General features: G+C 56.1%; 1 protein-coding gene across 1 annotated transcript; it reads right to left on the bottom strand.

Annotated features, from left to right (window-relative positions):
• Nucleotides 1-1,456: 1,456 nt before the first annotated feature.
• Nucleotides 1,457-9,814, bottom strand: MECR (mitochondrial trans-2-enoyl-CoA reductase). Its single transcript, XM_075522263.1, has 10 exons — nucleotides 9,684-9,814; nucleotides 6,105-6,202; nucleotides 5,827-5,958; nucleotides 4,093-4,236; nucleotides 3,907-4,009; nucleotides 3,536-3,638; nucleotides 3,165-3,238; nucleotides 2,603-2,663; nucleotides 2,082-2,154; nucleotides 1,457-1,728 (listed from the first exon to the last, which is right to left on the bottom strand). The coding sequence occupies exons 1-10, from the start codon at nucleotides 9,812-9,814 to the stop codon at nucleotides 1,565-1,567; spliced, it is 1,083 nt and encodes a 360-aa protein (XP_075378378.1). The 3' UTR covers nucleotides 1,457-1,564.
• Between the last annotated feature and the right edge of the window lie 9,168 nt (nucleotides 9,815-18,982).

Here is an 18,982-nt window from a genome sequence, read left to right on the forward strand (position 1 = left end):
CCCAGGATTTAGGACAGGGAAAGGGCCCGGCAGCAAGGGAGCCCCGTGCATTGGGTTTGCCCGTTCTTGATGCCGCGCATCCCCGGCCCCCCCTCGCATGCCAGACTGAGCACAGAAACATTTATTGGCAGCATCTTAAAAAAAAAAAAAAATATATATATTAGACATTGATTTCCAAGAGGTTCTCGTCACGATCAGTAGTGGCAGCGGGAACAGCAGCAAAACTGAATTCAAGTCCACGTATCGCAAAAAGCCCCCCTTGCCCTGCGCGAGTCCGGCTGTGACCTGCTGGGTGAACCCCGTCCCCACCGTGAATGCCACCACCCCGGGGCTGTCCCCAAAGGGACGACAGTGTCTTACAGCTCCCGCTAGTGCGGCAGCGCTGGCTGGTACTTCGTAATTTGGTGTTGCTCTTTTCTTTCTTTTTTTTTCTGCCGTTTGAGCTCATTTTTGAGATGACGTGATGCCAAGGGCTGGAGAAGCCCTTTGTGTCCTTGCCCTCCAGCCTGCAGAGGCGTCCCATGCCCCCGTCCTGCCAGGATTGCATGGGCTGGGTAGGGAAAAATTAAAAAATCAATTTTAAAATTTGGTTTTTCTCTGCAATTCAACGTGGGGAGTGCCCCCAGCCCAGGGGCGCTTGGCTGCTGAACTTGGAGGGGGGGGACAGGGAGGTGGCTCAGAGGCTGCAGCAGCGCAGGGGGGCCGTGCCGGCTGGGAGAAGGGCAGCGACCAGCCCCCTGCTACCCGGCAAAGTCACCCAAAAGCAGCCAAAGGGCCCCCGCAGGGACAGTGCAAACAGCAGAGCACCGCTGCCAGCTGCCGAGGCAGGCAGGAGGCGGCGGCGCAGACCCCGGCCCCAACAACACGTGCGAGGGGAAACTGCTGCTCTTTTGACACCCTGAGCAGAGCGAGCTGCCCTTCCCGGGCTCCCTGAGCTTTCTCTTGCGCCCAAACTCACCCCAGCTAAAGCGAGACCGCGGCCTCCCTTCAGAAGCAACTACGCACGTTGCCGTCCATGCAAAGCTGCAGAGGCTTTTAAAACTTTAAGCGGGCACCCAAAAGTTTAAAAAAAAAAAAAAAGAAAAAAGAAAAAGGAAAAAAAGGGAAAAAAAAAAGGGGGGAGGGAAAAGCGGGGGAAAAAAGAAGGGAAAAAAAAAAGAAGGGAAAAAAAAAAGAAGGGAAAAAAAAAAGAAGGGAAAAAAAAAAGAAGGGAAAAAAAAAAAAGGGAAAAAAAAAAAAAGGGAAAAAAAAAAAAGGGAAAAAAAAAAAGGGAAAAAAAAAAGAAGGGAAAAAAAAAAGAAGGGAAAAAAAAAAGAAGGGAAAAAAAAAGAAGGGAAAAAAAAAAGAAGGGAAAAAAAAAAGAAGGGAAAAAAAAAAGAAGGGAAAAAAAAAAGAAGGGAAAAAAAAAAGAAGGGAAAAAAAAAAGAAGAAAAATCAATGGATCTGGAGGTTTTTTCCCCTAAGCATCTCTCATCTGCGGCGAAGGCAGCAAGGGAAAGCTTGGCTGGGGTGCAGCAGCACCGGGCTCAGCCCGCTGCTGCCCACGAGCCGAGGTCTCGGGGGGTCAGAGGAGGAGGATCTGCTTCGAGGATGTGAAGGGCTTCATGGCGGCCTCCAGCGCTGCCCTGTAGTCCTGGAGCGGGACCTCGGTGCAGGCCGGCGCGACGAGCTGCCCCTTCCGGATGAGCTCGCACAAGGCGTCCATCATGCCGGCCAGGCTCTCCTGGTCTGCAAGGGAAGGAGGGAGCTCTCACCGTCGCGCGTCCCGCGCCCGTGCCGTGCCAGAGCCACCGACCGTCCCCGGGCAAACCCCCGCCTGAAGCCATACAGGGGCCCGGGGATGCCGGGGTGTGATGTACTCCCCGCTCGGGCGCGCGGGATGGGGCGAGAGCCCCCGGCACGGTGGCACGCCGCGGTCCCTGCCCAACCCGCGCCACCCAGCGCCTGCGTTGCAGCCGCCCTGAGGACTATCAGCACTCACGGCAAAAGTAAGAGCAAAGAGGACGGCCCCGGCGTGGTGGGTCAGCAACCTGTGCCGACCCGCCGCCCCGGTGCCGTCCCTCAGCACCCATCCGGCTCACCCTGCGCGTGGTCCTTCCTCCACTGCGTCATCCAGAAGCCACGGAGCCGCACGTCCCGGAAGATGAACGCGCTCTGCGGAGAGAGGGAGCCGTGCGCCCAGGTGAGACCCGTCCCCTCCCAGTGTGACAGCGGTGGAAGGTGGCAAGGAGGCTCCTCGCTCCTTCATTAGCGCTCTCGTTTGTGAGGCAGGGCACAGCGGGACGCAGAGATGCGACTCCGAGGCGTGGAGTCAGGGCAGGTTTGATGCTCGGCATCTGCGGGGCCATTTCCCCGCTGGGATTTCACAGCAGCCCAAATCCTCCATAAATAAAGCCAAGAGACCTGCACTGGGACGCAAAGCAGCTCGTCCCATAACAGACCCCCATCAGTTAAATAAAAAGAAGGTTGGAGGCTCTCAATTTGCAGGCAGGGGAGAGGTGAGCTCCCGCGGTGCCGAGCGGGAGCCGAGGGGACGGGGACATCCACAGTGGAGCACAGGGGACGTGCCCCAGGGGAAATCAAGAGCATCTCCAGTACTCACCGCAGGCACCATCACAGGCTGCTTTGCCATCCCCCCGTAGGTGACCATGGTCCCTTTGGGCCTGGAAGAGGAAGGGGGGACCCATTCGTTATGTGGTCCCCAACACGCAGCTTTGACCTTGCAACCTCTCCCTCTGCCGTACCCAACCCCACCGCTGCACCGACGGGGCCGTTCTCGCCCCAAGGCTCCCCCAGTTACCCCGCAGACTCCACTTTCCAGAGCTCCCCTCTCTCTCCCATGCGCCGTTAGCTGGATTTGCAGCTAAATACACCAGTTAGACCTGGCCAGGACCTGGTGGACCTTCGTACCTGGACCTCAGCTGCCTCCAGCCAGCGGCAGCGTTTGAGACACGCAGTGACGATGGGTTAACTTTAAGTCACTGCTATTTTCCAAAACCACTTCTTCTCCACTCGTCTCCCCTCTCCAAAACTTCAGTGATGACCAACATCAGCTAACAACATCTCCAGCCACCTCTTGCAATCCAGGGGCTCTGGAGCAGGACCCTCCAGTGCCGGCTGCTGTCCCAGAGCCCGTGCCCGAGCCACCACCCAGCCAAACTTACTGCAGATGCCGCAGCATCTCCGTAGTGCTTTTGCCTCCGACGCAGTTCAGGGCGAGCCGGGGCTTCGGGATGCTCTGCAAGAGTTCATTAAGAAGGTTCCCCAATTTTAGGGCTCCTTTTGAGGATGAGACCGCAGTTCTTGAGGGAGCGACTGCCTTAACCTCAACATTTACCTGGGGGCAGCTAAGAGTCGTAGAGCTAAAATCTGTAACTCAGCCCTTGTGGCAGCAGCAAAAGCCCTCAACTTCTGGGGCTAAATCCTGATCTAGAGAGAGATTTGTCCTTCCCACCATCCCTGCACCTTTCCCTGCAGCACTGAACTGCAGGGACAGCCCCAGATGGTCTCTCCAGTGCGATCAGCATTGAGGTACCTTAAATATATCCTTCATCTCTGGTTTTCTCAGCATCTCCTCCGTGATGACGTGGTCTGCGCCCAGGGCCATCAGCCTCTCCACCAGCTTTGGGAGATCAGGTCTGGGGGAGGGAAAAAAAAAAAAAAAAGACTCGATGAGCCGGAAAGCAGAGTGTCACCTTCTCCTCCCTCCTGCTCAGACGTAGCCTGGGGACAACAGGGCAGAGACTGGAGGACACCTTGGAGGAGCAAACAGGAGAAAATCCTGGGTTGGATGGGCAGGATGACCAGATCCAGCTCCCAAAGTTGCCTGACCTCCCGCCAACCTCCAGCCCAGGCCAAGGGCAGCTCCCGCCCCACGGGAGACCTTCTCCTCTCCCAGGGACCCACCTGTCCCTCACCACGTTGATGGTCTTGATGCCGGAGGCTTTGGCGATCTGGATAACAGCCTGGCCCACGCCGCTGTTGGCAGCGTTCTGGATGACGGAGTCACCTGCAGATAAATAAATCCAGATTTTCATTGCAGAAGCGACCAGCAAATCCACCTGAATTTCCTTCCACCCGGCAAAGCCGTACCTGGGGCCAGGGTCTCGAAGTCGGCCAGCATGCGGTACGCCGTGCAGGGGTTGACGCTCAGGGTGGCAGCGCACAGCAATGGGACGTCGCTGGGCACCTTCAGCAGATTCTCCTCGGGGAACACCCCCTGCGTCCGCCACGTCCCTGGGGTACGGCAGCATCGCAGGCAGCGCGGCAGGAAGGCGGGCAAGGAAAGGAAAACGTTATGAGACCTCAACTCACGCCACAGCCTTAACGCCGGTTGCTGCAGCATTGCCATGCCGTGCACCGTCTAAATCCTGGAGAGTGAATTAGGAAACATTTTCCCATATGGGTACAGCCAAAATATTGTGAGGCAGGGGATGGATCCCCCGTTGCCCGCCGAGATTTATCACCCAGAGAAGTCTAAGCGTTTCCCAGAGGGACAGCGGGGCTCCCTGGGCACAGGGAGTGTGCACAGAGCTAATGGAAATACTCCCCATCCTATGGATGAGCCCATATATTCAAAGCTGATTTACTTAGATTTCGTCTCTCTATATTTATATCCGATTTAACCCCTTATCATCCATTTACTTTTTTTCCTACTGTTTAAAAAGATCACATTTGGATCTTAACTAGATAGCTTTCCTTCTCCCATTAAGCGAAAAAGCCTTTTAAGAAGACACAGGCAAAGAACGAGCTGTTACACTAACCCAGAACCGACAATTTTTCTGGCCATTGGCATTTTGGAGCACAAGAGACATTTGTTGGAAAATAAATTCCCATGCTTTCCCATCAGAGCACTATTAAGGAGAAAACTGTAATGAGATATAACCATGACCTTGCACAGGTTAAATGCTTTATCCCGGGTCTTTAAAGAAGCTCTAAGTAGATCTGACAGAACGCGGTTGTTTCCAGAGAAGCACAGATTGCTGCGATGCTTTGTAACGGTGCAGAAGCCCCATAAAGGGTCTGTGCTATAGCAAAGTAGATGATTTCTAACTTCAAGTTTAGCACAAGCAATGGCATCGCTACCGCTACCGCTCCTACTGCAAGCGCTCCGGGTTTTTGCACTGCGTGTGGCCCGTGCGCAGGAGCCCGGGGACCCCCATCCTTCCCCAGAGCCCCCCTGCGTCTGCAGAGGACCAGCAGCATCGCTCGCTGTGCCTGGGGATCTGGTATCGAGTTTGCTTTAAAAAAAAAAAACAAACAACCAACATTAAAAATAAAAATACACGGCAGAAAGAATAAAACTTAAACCAAGATATAAGCAGGTAAGAAATGAAGACGGCTTTGTGCAGCTCCAGCGGTTATCCCGATGCTTCTAGTCTGAGACAATCCAGCCCGTTATATTTATGATTAGGCTAATACAGCATTAAATGGGTTCCAACTGCTGCTTCGCTCGCCTGGAACATTCTCTAATAGAGCATTTTTCTCCATTTTAAGTCACCTCCAATTAGATGTAATTGCTGTAAGCGGGAGGGGCACATGGCTCTACCCACACGCAGCAAGGACGGTGCTTTGGAGAGCAGCGGTTTTGCTCCGGGACCCCTAAAATCCCCGCGCCAGCTCCCCAGGCAACGGTTCGCACGAGAGCATGACCACGGGTTTGCTCTCCGTGCAGGCTTGGGCAGCTCCCGGCGAGCTCGAGCATCCCCAAAATCCCCTGAGAAGATGCTTTGCAGGTGGGGGGATGCAGAGGAGGACCTCACCGGTGAGCAAGGACCCAGCGGTGCCGTGGCTCCCGGCACCGAGGGTGCCGGGGTACGCACTCACCGAGTCCGGCGCCTGCCGAGATGACCCGGTCCCCGGGTTTCAGAGCTGCCACGCGACGCCCGACCTCCAGCACTTCCCCGACACCTTCGTTCCCTCCCACGGCTGGCAGCGGGGAGAGGATGGCGTAGGTCCCTGCCGGAAAGCCGGAGGTGAGCAGTGGAGCCTGTCATACCCCAGACCTCCCCATCCCAGGAACCGGCTCCAAACTCTCCGAGACATCCCGCTGGGAGCGTCACGCGAGAATTAACACGCAAAAAAAGATCCAGCCGGCGCATTACCTTGGATCATATTGATGTCAGCGGGATTGATGGGGGCTGCCAACATCTTGACGTGGACATCGGAATCCCCCAACTCGGCCACCTCGAGGTCCTTTAGTCTGAACGGGGAGACACAAAGGAAAAATGCGTTACTACAGGCTTGGCTGATGTCTTCTGCACCTTGGTTTAAGCTGGAAGGAGATGCCTGTATCACCTACACAGCACATTAGACTTAAAATAAACAGCACCGTATTCCCCGTCTCATCTATATTCCTGTAGCCTGGTCTCCTCCGGTGAAGAAACCCAACATCCAACTTAGACGACCCTATCGAGCCTCCTCCGTCCCCAGGGAGCAGCAAGGCCCGTATCCACCCCTAAACCTCACACCCTTAGCCGGGGTTGGAACAAAGCACAGAAAAAAGCCCCTCCAAGAGGGAGGATGTCCCAAGGCCTTTGCCACGAGGCTGTTTTAAATGTGAAGATGCTCTTAGACCGAGGGGAGCGCGGGGTTGGGGAATTCAGCTCAGCTCCCTCCCACAAACACATCCTCCCGGCGTGCACGGCCCCGGGGGAATTGCAATATAGAACTTTTGGGATGCTTTGGGTCTTGCAAGGGGAGGGAAAAGCTCCTCCAGAAAACCCAGCAGCACCAAGACACGGACCAAGGGGAAAGAGGAACCGGGGGCTCGATGACTGCCTGACCCATCTCCCAGCCAGGGCAAACCCATCCAGCCACGGCCCTTTGCAAGATGAAGGCAATTTTAACTACATTTGAACGAGCTGGAGGCTCTGCAAAGCCGGCCAATTCTAAGAGGGGTTATTTGCTGCAATTACACGCCGCTAAGCGCGTGTCATTAGGCACGATACGCCAAATTTCTTTTCGTGGCTTGGCCTGCGCTGGCAAAGCGGTTTCCCCCTTCCCTCCTCCAAGCTGCCCGGCTGATTTGAAGACGACTTCGAGGTTTGGATTAAATAGCGCCGTGCACGTGTCAGAAGGCTTTCAGCACATGGGAATTTGCATCGCTGGCCGCAGCCCCGGCTGTAGGTCCCGTGTATGCCCCAGTACTGGTTTCGGGTGAGGGCATCAGGCTCCAGCTCTTGCTTTGAGCAGCAGCCACCCAAACAGAAAGCCCACAGCCTGCACCTCTGCTGAGCATCCGTGCTAGCATCCATCTTGCTGAGCATCCGACGGGAGCGTCCCCAAGCACAGAAATCCTCCGTCTGCGTCATGCACATCCCCCTCTGCCATCGCCCCGGCTGTCCCGTCCCTGCACACCCATCCCAGGGGCAGCTCTCTGGCTTTTGCAAGTGTTTTCCTCTCCTAATTAGCAATTAGGACGATGAGACCTGAGGGAGGCTCCCAGGAGGGTCCAAAAAACCTCACGTGGAGAATTTGGCATCAGCGAGGTGCAGGATACGGCCCTGCAGCCGCTGGGTATGACCGAGAGTCCTGACTTTGGTGGATTTTGCTCAAACCCATGCGTTTTTTGGCAAGGTTATGAATTATGAAGCCGGGCGCGTGTCTAACGTCCAAGCGGGAGGCAGCAGCGGCTGCTGTGCAAGCCACCCGCCAGAATTAGCAGGACGAAGTTAGCTCCTTGCAAACCCGCTTCAAACCGAACTGCAAGGCTTCGGCAGGAAAACGCGGTGACTCCATCCTGTTTAAGGTTTAAAAAAATTAAAAATAAAATACAAATCAGCATTACTAGATGCAGGGACCCATGTGGAGGCATTGCAGCCGATGGGCGCCCACGCCTCCGGCTCCCTGACCCCCAGCAATGCCGTCTCCATGCCGTATACATTTTTCTGCCTTGTTAGGCAACAAATTAAATCAATTTGGGTTTTGCCACCCTCTGCATGTCTGACTAATTGAAATCCCTTCCTTTTTCTTCACTGCGATTAAATATTGAGGTTAAAGTTAATACCACGCAGCACCTCTGCACAGCATCAGCCCTGTGCCAGCACCTTGGGTGTGAACCCGCTGCTCGGATTTCCATCCCATTAAAAAAAAAAAAATCAGATTTATATTAGACAGACGGACAGATTTTTGATGGAGGCTGCTAAAAGCCAACCACCCAACAAAATCCCGCGTCACCAAGCAAAGTAATGCCCGCCAATCTTAACAAATTCAGCAGGTTGCGCAAAAAAGCCGCCGTTTCACATGGCCGGGGATTTTACGGCTCGTCCTGCCCCGCTTTAGCGTTACTGGAACTCGGGTATTTTCAGAAATCTGCAAAAAAGAGAAGTCACGAAGCACAAGACCGGCCTTGCACAAGCAATGGGGCGAGGGCAGCAAATCTCAGGAGCCGTCATGGGTGATAAGCGCTGTTGCACAATTAAACGGTCATAAGGAAAAGCAATAATTCAGCCTCAAAAAAACCCCGGGGGTTCGGTGGCTGGATGCACCCGGATAACGTATCGGCACCTCCTCCATTTCTAGGGGTGACCTGAGCCGGCTCAAGCAGGGCAGCAAGTCCTCGAGGTCTCCTCCCTTGAAAAAAAGGCATACAACCCACCAAAACGTGACTTCCCCCTTGCAAGGCTTTTTGGCCGTTTTAAAAGGAAAATCCCACGATGCCGCCGAGCGCCAGCCGCTGTCCCCAAAAACCGCTCATGACGCCGAGGGGCACGACGCCGGCTTGGTCCCTTAATGGGGACCTCACAGAGAAACCCCATCAATGCGATGCGACCGAGGGCGAAGCTGGGACGCAGCAATGCCGGGGGGCTCGGACCTCCCCGTCGTACCCCAAATTAAGCAAGAATGGGCTTCCTGGGAAAACCAGGGGGTTTTAAGGCAAATTGAAGGAGCGGCAGCAGGGGGGTGGGGGACGGGGAGGCAACCCCCCCGCGGCATCCGCCTGTGAGACCATGGCAGGCTGCGGGAAATGGGGGCACCCCCAGGGTCCCCCTGTGTGCTCGGGAGCCTCCGAGCACCCTTGGCCCTGCCCCGGGGGTCCTGCAGAGAGCTGCCCCCCATCCCCACCCCGCCGCCCCTGGGGTGGGCAACCCCCGGCCCCCCTTGCAATGCACCCCCAAAGCAACTCGCCAGCACCCCCAGACCCACGCACCTCATCTGCACCTCCCCGCTGCACCCCTCTGCTAGCCCCCCCATACCTCTGCCCCCCTCTGCACCCCCAGCCCAGCCTTGCCCCTACACCCGTACCCCCCACCCTCCCCGCAATGCACCCCCAGCTTCCCCCCCACCCCTTTCCTGCACCCCCTACTGCCGTGCACCCCGCTATAGCCCCCCCTGCACCCCCCACCCTGTACCTGCATTCCTGCACCCCCTACTGCCATGCACCCCACTATAGCCCCCCCACCTGCACCCCCTACTGCCATGCACCCCACTATAGCCCCCCCTGCACCCCCCACCCTATACCTGCATTCCTGCACCCCCTATTGCCATGCACCCCACTACAGCCCCCCCACTCCCCCCATACCTGCATTCCTGCACCCCCTACTGCCACGCACCCCACTATAGCCCCCCCCCGCGCCCCCCCATACCTGCATTCCTGCACCCCCCACTGCCATGCACCCCACTACCCCCCCATACCTGTCCCCCGGCAGCGCACACCCAGCCCCCCCCCCGCACCCCCTTACTGCACGACGGCCGGGGGCTCCCCGTGCCGCCCATAGAGCAGTCCCCGCGGGGGGGGCCGCGCCGGGGCCGAGCGCGCCCGCACGGGGGGGATCCGCGCCCCACGCAGCACCCGCGCTGCCGCCCGCTGCATGCCGCCGGGGCTCGGCTCGGCTCGGCCCGGCTCGGCTCGGCTCGGCTCGGCTCGGTTCGGCCCGGTTCGGTTCGCGGCTCGGCTCGGCTCGGCCCGGCCCGGCTCCGCTCGGCTCGGGGCTCGGCTCGGCTCGGCTCCGCTCGGCACTCCTCAGTTGAGCCCGGCGCGGCCACCAGCGGCGTCACGACGGCAGCCCCGCCCCCTCCGGGTCGGCCCCGCCCCCGCCTGCCTTAAGGCGGCCCGGCCACAGCTGCCATGAGCCGGCGGGGCCTCTGCGGGGCGGCCCGCGGGCCTCCCGGGCTGGCCGGGGCCGGGGCCGGGGCCGGGGCCGGGGCCGGGGCCGGGGCCGGGGCCGGGGTCCTGCGGCGGGGCGGGTTTATCCCCCGAAAGCTCCTGAAAACATCGCATGTGCCGGTGCCAGCACGGCGAAGGCAGCGCCAGCTCCAGCTCCCTGTGCCGAGCCGTGTCAGCCCAGAGGCCTCGGTGATGGGCGCAGGAGCATCCCGTAGAGCCCAGGCGACGGGGTCCTCGGGTCTTGGTGCGTGTGATGAGACATTTTGGGGAGAACAGCCCCTTTTCTCCGGTTTGTGAACCGCTGCCTTGCAGCCACGCTGGGAGGGAGGTGTGTGCTCGCTATAGGCAGGGAGAGGTGCACGGCAAATGTTAATCAGATGATTATTTAAAACAACAGATGCCTGACACGAGTGGTGAGAAAAAAAAAATGCTAATAGTAATTTCATTCAATGTTTTGTATAATTATCTTGAAGGAAAGGTCTCATTTATTCTTCCAATTAAAACTGATTAGATCGGAGGGAGAAAAGGGAAGTGAGGACGCCTGCCTTACTGATCGACCTGTCACAGCAGAATAAACAGTGGATTTTCAAAATAATTTCTTATTTCGTGTAGAGATTGGACTTCTCCGACTGGGTGGCGGGAGCAGCTCAGTAAATCCTGGCTTGCTCATCGCAGTCCGCTTCTACGTGCAATTAGGAGATTCCTTCGTTAACACCGTCCCTCCCCGCGCCGTGGACCAGAGCATCCAGGGACGCGGCGTGGGCGAGAGCCCCGCGGCAGGGCCGGTGCTGCCGCCCCTGGGGCGGCCTGGGAGCCCCGACGGGAGCCCGCGGCCAGAGCCGGCACCTCCCGGAGACCTCGCTGTTTGCAGGCCTGGGGGCCAGGCTTCCTTCCCTGCCTTACGGCGGGGGGGTTTCGGTGGCCACCCATAAACCTGGCCGCTTTCCCTTCCCGCTCCCCCAGTCCCGTTCGCAAGCACCCCGTATTTTATTCCCATAAAATTGCTTTGCGATCAAACGATATCCAGGTGAGGAGTTACCTGGCTCACACCCCGCGGATCTCCTGCCAGCAGACTGTCCCTCGGCTGTGCCCTCCCCAAACTGTCCCCGTCCCAGTGACACGGTGCACGCAGACCCACGGGGGCATCCAAAATTAGTCCGGGTCCCTTCATGTTCAAACCACCCATCCCTAAGGCTGTAGTGATCTGAAATGAAAGATCGTAATCAACTTGCTTGATATTTCACATTATTTTTTTTAAAAAAAAGGAAAACAACATTTTTTGGGGGGTGTGAATTCACGTGAGTGGAAGGTTCAAGACGAAGGAAAAGTCTGGTTTTGGAAAAATATCCTCTTCGAAGGTGCTGATGAGGATTTTTCTGCCTCCCTGCTCTTCTGGGGTAGGATTTGCAACTGCTTTTGGGGGGGCGAGGGAGGGCTCGGCTCGGCGCGTCCCTGCCAAAGGGACGTCCCTGGGAACAGACGAGGGGAGGGGAGAGAAGAAGAACTTTTCTCACCGACTTCTCCCGTTACGAGACGTTTCGGTGTTGCTTGTAAGAGGAGTGGGTGGAAAAATCTCCAGACACCCGTGGGATTTGCAAGTTGATTGTTGCTGACGAACGCACCCGCAAACGCCCTGCGCTCGCCGAGCCGACGGCGCCCGCGTGCCGCAGAGCACCGGCCCCGCTTGTGACACTGGTTGCTCTCCGCGGGCAGGATGGGACGACTTGAGAAGCTGGATGGAAGGACAGGGTGGGACCGGGGCGATGTTCACCCTCCGAGAGCCGAATCCGCCATGGGAGGAGGTCGGCCAGATCCTGACATGTGGCACCTCAGCTCCCTGCCTCCCCGGGCCACCTCCGTCATGGGATGGCGATTAATTCAATATAGAGGTTTCTATTGCGTGAAATTCAATGTGGCATCAAAAACCAGATAGATAGGAGTGCTGGGGCAGGCAAAGTCAGGATCGACTACCGGCCCTTGGGTTGCTGGAGCTGGTTTCCAGCCCCTCACGTGGATGCTGCCAGGAGAAAAGCCCACACCGGCGCCGGGACCCGGCCCCCCGAGGTCAGGGCGATCGCAGCCGTCGGATGCAGAGAGGAATTAGATGAGCCCATGGATTTCAAAACGCACTTTCTTGCTCTAATTGGCAGCACTCCCTTTTATTCAGCGTGAATCATCGGGCGAGGCTGGATTTGCTCCCTGCTCTTGCAGCTCCAGGGATGCCCCATCCATGCAGTGAGTTTGAAAGGGCTCAGAGCAGCCCCGTGCCACCGGTGACGGCACCGCCAGGAGCCATCAAGTGACAGCAGAGTCACGGAAGGGCAAAGCAGGCTTTTCCCATCTCGTCGGTCTGGTGGCATCCTGAGCAGATCCATGTCCTGGCAGCATCTTTACCACTGGGGAGGAACGGTCCTCGGGAGGCTGAGCGGTGCGTGCAGTCGTCTCCGGCATGGCTGGCCGCTTTAAATCAGCGTTTTAATCTAATCACAGCAATAAAATAATAGGATTTTAATAGCCTCGACAACTGCGGCTTTCCCAGGGTGCCAAGAGTGCTTAAGATTTTTTATGGTGGGGCGGCTGCAGGAGCAGCTTCGGGCACGGCGGAGGATGCTGGCGATGCAGGCAAGCCTGTGCGCTGGGAGACGCGGGTGCCCACGCTCTGCACCGCGTGGCAAAGGGTTAATAACTAATTACACCAGCAAAATGAGATGCCTTTCCATACCCTTAGAAATGTATGCATTCGCAAATCAGGGCTGGCAGACAATTTATGATTATTTTGTTAATGTTTCTCTTGTAACAAGCACAATTTCCTGGTGATTAATGACTACTTCATCTCCTGAAATTACATTTTTTTTAGGAGAGATGCATGAAAATCCACTTTGCTGTTGAGGGTTTAGGAGTGGGTGGGGAGAGGAGGAAGAGGAGACGGTTCCTGAGCACCCGGCGCCACGGTGGGTGCTCCGGTCGGGGGAAGGAGCGATGCTCTCCGCACCCCTCTGCCTTAAAACCCTGTTATTGTTAATGAGCTGTGATTTATCACAGCTATTGATTAATTTGACTAATTCATACTTGTTCATGGCTGGAAAGCAAAATTGCTGCCAGTGACTTGGGTTTATTCCTGCAGACGTGGGGACCCCCCGGCCCGGAGCCGGGGCGATGCGGTGATGGGTGGGAGCAAGCGCCTGCAAGAGCTGGGTGACGCCAGGGTGACACCGGGGTGACATATGGTGCGATTTTATCCCTAAAACCTCAAGATCTGTCAAGGACAGAGAATTTATTCCCTGGTTTACAAGGACGAGTTGAGGCCAGCGGGTTCAGCCCGACCCTGGGAGCCTCGTGTGCGCTGCAATGTCTCCAGCTGTCCTAGCACTTAATCAAGTTAATGTGGAATTATTAATTAACTGCTTACAAGATCGACACGCTTTTTAATTAAGGAGAATAATAATCTATTGCCTTTTCCCTTTTTGGTGGAGAAATTAAAGGTGTGTCTGCTTCGCTTAGGAATAATTAAGAAAGCTGAGGCTGGAGAGCTTGCCTTCAAGGGGGGTTCCTTCGGGGGAATGCTTGGTGTGGCATCTCGGTGGCCTTCCCACGGCAGCCAGATGTGGTCCGAGCACTGCTGGACCTCCCGGAGACCCAACACCCTTGCAGGTGTTTTGGGTCGGGATGCTGGGCTGGAATCCCAGGGCCGGGACGCAGCAACAGGACAAGGCTTGTAAAACAATCTACAAAATAATTGCCTTTTTCAGGCGGAGAAAAGGACGCTCAGAAACGTCCCCGGGGGAAGGTGGTGGACGGGCTGCAGCCATCGGTCCCACCGGGCACAGAACTCCCGTCTCCACCAGCCACTTCTCCCTCTTGTCACCGGGTCACTGCGGCCACTGTCCCCGACCCGTCCCCACCACTTGGCTTTTCTAAGGCTTAGGAACAGCTCGGCTGTTATTTTCCCATTTCCAGCCCCATTCACCCCAAACTCAGCAGCACTGGCAGGGTCCCATCGCTCTGCCTCCATCGCCTTTTTATTAGACATGCCTGAAATCTTCGAATGAAAAATACATTGTGCTTAAAGACCCACTTTACATAATCCTCGGCTTATCCCTGAATCCCTCATTTAACACCTCAGACGGTGCTGGACAATCCCATAAACTCCACTGAATCCTTCGCCTATAAACCTGTGCCCGATGCTCCCGGCTCGGGGCAGATGTGACTGGATGCCCGAGGAGGTTTTATTTTTTTTTAAGCACACCCATGGCCGCTTCTCGCCCCTCTGATATTTTTATCTCCCTTTAAATTGTTTCATTGTCAGATAATTAAAAAAAAAAATATAGAAAGAAACGCAACGTTGGGCGGCTAACGGGGAATTGATGAGTTCTGATCCTCTGCCAATGAGATGAACAAGGAAGCTTCAGCTCGAGCCGTAAATAAGGGAGGAGAGGGAGATGCTGAGAGGATCCAGCTGTGTTGCTGCCCGCTAGCCCTGCCTCTGAGCAGCGTAACCTCGGGCCGTCGTCCTCGCTTGGTCCTTGCTGTTGCTTTTCCCATCGCTGCTTTTTCCCATGCTGCTCGTATGTGGGTTGTGCAGCAGAGCCGGGCCACCCCTGGGCTCTCGGTGGTGCTCAGTGCAGAAATCATCCTGTTCAGGCATCTTTCCAGCTTGGGGCTGGGCCCCCGGGGTCGGTGTTTGGGGGTTGATGCAGAACCGGGGTGCGATGCCTGCAGGGCATCAGCCGGCCGGGCACAGGAGGATCCCGGCCAGCGGGGGGTGAGATGCTGGTTTTGGGCCCCGTGTTGCCGTGACGGCACCCAAAGGCATCACCCCTGGGTGACTTGGCAGGGAAGATCTCTTGAAATATCTTGAAAAGTTGCCCAGGTGAAGAAAGGCATCAAAGCAGCATCTTTTATCATTTTTTAACTGTATTTTGGCTTTTCTTTTCTCCTCCCCCCGCTCTAGGTCCCAGTCCATTCCCATTCTGCTCCCGTCAGCTGCAGACCCGAAATATTTCCAACATTGCAGGAAACTGTGAGCGTGAACCATCTTATTTGGGAAAAGAATTGATCGATCTCTGGGTTTTGCCGGTTCAAAAGCTGGTTGGTTTTGTTCGTTCCGGTTCTGCTCAAATGCCCCACGAGCTCTTTTTGTTGGAAACTGCTGAGCGCATCCTTTCTCTGACGGGGTTTGGAAAACCACCAAACTGGAGCTGCCGATGCTCCGAGGAGGACAAACAAGAGGGAGGAGAGCTGACCCTTCCCCCGTACATAAAATTACATAAAATAAAACCAAACAAGCTGTAAAAACAAATTTAAAATAATAATAACTAAATGCTGGATACAGTATTGTTCCCTCCTTTCCTCTCAGTTGGATTTTAAATGATCGGGGAAGGCTGGTTGCACACCCGTCTCTGTATTCAGGCTCCAGCCTGTCAGCACCAAGAGATGATTATGAGAAATTTGAGCAATATCCAAACCCCAGGTCTGAAAATAAACAGCTTTTGTGATTTTGGATGTGATCAGAGACCCGAAACGCCCCGGCTGATTTACATTCCCCCCTCCCTTAAAAAAAACCACCCCAAGGCAACAGCGGAGGAGACAGCACAGGGCGTTTTGGTGTAGATCTGTTTGGTTTTAACACCTTTATTCTTTTTTTTGATCGAAGTCATTTTATTGCAAGGTTTAGGGACGGGCAAATCCACGCAGCTGGGATTGTAGCTGGTCTGGGTTAAGCGCCGAGCGGACGGACAGATGGACAGTGCATGGTGCTCTGGAATATTTTTGGGTTAAAAGTGGTTTGTAAAAATCCCAGGAGCGAATGTGATGCTCCCGGACAGCTCTGCAAGAGGGGAGGGGACCGACTCTGACCCTCATGTCCCCCATAACGGGACTTTGAACTGTTTTGCATGACAACGCCGGCAGATGCTGGGTTTAGGACCTCAGGGAAGCGCCAAGTTATTCCCCTGCTTCACTCCCCCACCACAGAGGTCTTTCCAGGAGTGAAAAAAAGAGACAAAAATGACCCAAAAGTGAGCTAAATCAGCCCAAAGAAGGGTGGCATGGAGGAGGCATTCGGGCTAAGCCTGCCCGGGTGGCAGCGAAGCGGCTGGGGAGCTGCTGCGGCACCGGGGCCGTGGATGCAGCCCCAGGAACGTCACGGTGTGCCTGGAGGTGACACCGACGGTGCCGGTCCCTGATGGGTCCCCATGGCTGTGGCACTCCGTGAAGGACAGAACCGGGAGGTTTTGGTGAGGTGGCGGAGAGGGGACGAGCATAGCCCTGATATCAGTGTTGGGATTTTACATTTTGAAGCGGAGCTGCTGCCTCGGACCGTTCCCTGCCAGCCCAGGAGGGAGGACCTGGGGGTTTTGCATCCCTCTAATGAAACCCCTTTAAAATCCTGCTGGGGGAATCTGGGGGCACGGGGAGGTCGGTCTGAGCTGCCCTGCGGGGCCAGCCCGGGGGCTATGGGCTGACCCGCTGGCTCCGGAGCATCTCCCGCACGGGCTGGGATGCTGCCGTGGGCCGTGCCGGCGGTTTCGCCTGCAGATTTGGGGAGGTTGCGCGCAGCTCATGGGAAATGCAGGGGCAGCTTGAGACAGCTCCTTCTGAGATGGAGAGCAACGATTCTCCTTGCAATCAGTGCCCGGGGTGAAAAAATAGCAGTTTTCTGGATGCACGTGGTCCTCAAACTCGGCCATGCGTCAGGCATCTGTGAGGCTGTGCCACCGAGCACTCAAAAAGATGCCATCGGAGCAGCGCCGGGCGAGGATTTAGCTCTGGGTGTTGGGCACCGATCCTTGGGCTTCCCAATTCCCTGCGGAGAAAGCCCAGCACCCTTTGAGCACAAAGCAGCAGGCAGGCTGGCAAGGGGTCGGGTCTTAAATAACATCTTCTAACATCTTCTAACATTTTCCTGGCTATTTCCTCTGGGAACTCTCGTTCATTCGTTGCATTGAACAGGAATAGGAAGCTTTATTTGGATGAAGACACAGAAGTTATTTCATCCTTTCAGGCTGTGATAACTCATCTAATAGCCCTATTACATCTGGCCACGGCACCGCGTCGGGCGTCTGACCGCTCAGGGCTGGACAGACGGGGAGGAGAGCGGCGGGATGAGATAATCTATTTTGTCTGTTGAGAAAGAAAAAGGGTTTTTGGCATTAGTAAAAGGCAGGTGATTTGAGAAAATAGCAGAGATTTATTCGAGATAAAGAACTGGATGGGGGTGTAATAGGTGTAGGTATAGAAGAAGAAAGAGGGGGATGTGGGGGGAAGAGGGAGAGAGACGGGTGTAAAGGGAAAAGGGGGAAAAAAAGGCAGAAGGTAAAAATGTAGGGGGTGAAATTGCTTAAATTTCAGTGCAGGTTGCTGGGGGTCGTGTCCCGGCAGCTCCGCAAGAGCCGTTGGCTGCAGGGAAGGCACCGCTGGGAGCGATGCCCAGGGAGGTGCCGGCCCTGCGCCCTGTGGCTTTAATGGGGAAAAACGGGGAATTATTGTGCTGGCAGCAAAATGTGGTATTCTGAAGATAAATTAAAAATTAAAGGGTTTGGGCATGGAAAGCCCTGGTCAGCGTGGAGATGCTTGCCCAGCTGGTTTGGGTGAGGCCAGTGCTGCAGCTCCGTGCTGCGGGTGCCAGGGTAAGGGCTGAGGGCAGCCCCTCTCCCTCCATCTGCCTTTTTATGGAGATAATTGAGAGCAAAAAAAATCCTCCCCAAAGCACTGTTGACTCCTAAAAGGTTCAAAAGCCCCAAACCCCAGCTTTTTACCCCCAACCTGGGGGAACCCGAGAGATGGGGTGAAGCCGCGACGGCTGCGTTTGAGGCTGCTGTCGCTGAACACCCTGGAGCAGAAAACATTTATCCTTCGAATGGGAGGGACGGTTTCAGTCGAGACCATTTGCAATCATGGCGAGGCCTATATTTTTCCTGCAAATGACTATACTTGAAGAGTGATTACTTCATTTTAACTCGATTGCTCCTGCAAGGCGCTCGGGGGCTGATGGCAGCGGGGAGACGGGGCTGTGGGCTCATCCTGCGGGGTGCTGGGCGCTCGCTGCCCCCGACCCCTCGGCTCTTGCTCGGGGTGGAAGGAGACGCTCGGGGAGGGATCGGGGATGGGATTTGCACCCCGGGGATGGGATGGAGCTTGGTCCTGGTGAGTGGTCACCAGCTCCATCCCTGTAGCTGCATGGAGCAGTGCTGTCTGTCCGTCCGTCCTTCCTCCCCGCTTCCCTCTCTCCCTCCTTTCTTCCCTCCATGCAGGACTGGCGCCGTGCTATGCAGGATTAGTCCCACGCCATGCAGGATGGGTGCTGTGCCGTGCCACCCCCAAAACCATCCCTGCGCCCCTGCCCGCAGCCCCTGGCCCTGCGCTGGCACCGCTGCGAGGCAGGTCCTCCCCCCGCTCCGGGAGGCAGCGACCGTCCCTCTGCCAAACTCCCCCAGTTTCAGACCTGTTACACGAATGGGACTTGAGCTGGACGTGCTGGAGGGGAACTGTCCGCACCCAGAGCCCCGCGGGCAATTCCTGCTTGTCCCCAAACCTGCTGGCCATGTGAGCGCATCCCCCCACGCGTGCACACAGCCCCTCCACGCATCCCCTCCATGCATGCATAGATCCCCTCCACGCATCCCCTCCATGCACGCACACATCCCATCCATGCATCCCTTCCATACATCCATAGATCCCCTCCATGCATCCCCTCCATGCATGCACACATCCATCCATGCATCCCTTCCATACATCCATAGATCCCCTCCATGCATCCCCTCCATGCATGCACACATCCCATCCATGCATCCCTTCCATACATCCATAGATCCCCTCCATGCATCCCCTCCATGCATGCACACATCCCATCCATGCATCCCTTCCATACATCCA

This window comes from Mycteria americana, chromosome 21 (genome assembly GCF_035582795.1).
Source record: "Mycteria americana isolate JAX WOST 10 ecotype Jacksonville Zoo and Gardens chromosome 21, USCA_MyAme_1.0, whole genome shotgun sequence".
Lineage (NCBI taxonomy): Eukaryota > Metazoa > Chordata > Aves > Ciconiiformes > Ciconiidae > Mycteria > Mycteria americana.

Coding starts and splice junctions, on each gene's coding strand:
- MECR (XM_075522263.1), bottom strand. CDS start 9,814: ATGCAGCGGGCGGCAGCGCGGGTGCTGCGTGGGGCGCGGATCCCCCCC. Junction 2,664..3,164: donor GAGATGCTGCGGCATCTGCA/GTAAGTTTGGCT, acceptor TTCCTCTTCCAG/GCCCAAAGGGACCATGGTCA. Junction 1,729..2,081: donor GAGGAAGGACCACGCGCAGG/GTGAGCCGGATG, acceptor CTTCCCTTGCAG/ACCAGGAGAGCCTGGCCGGC.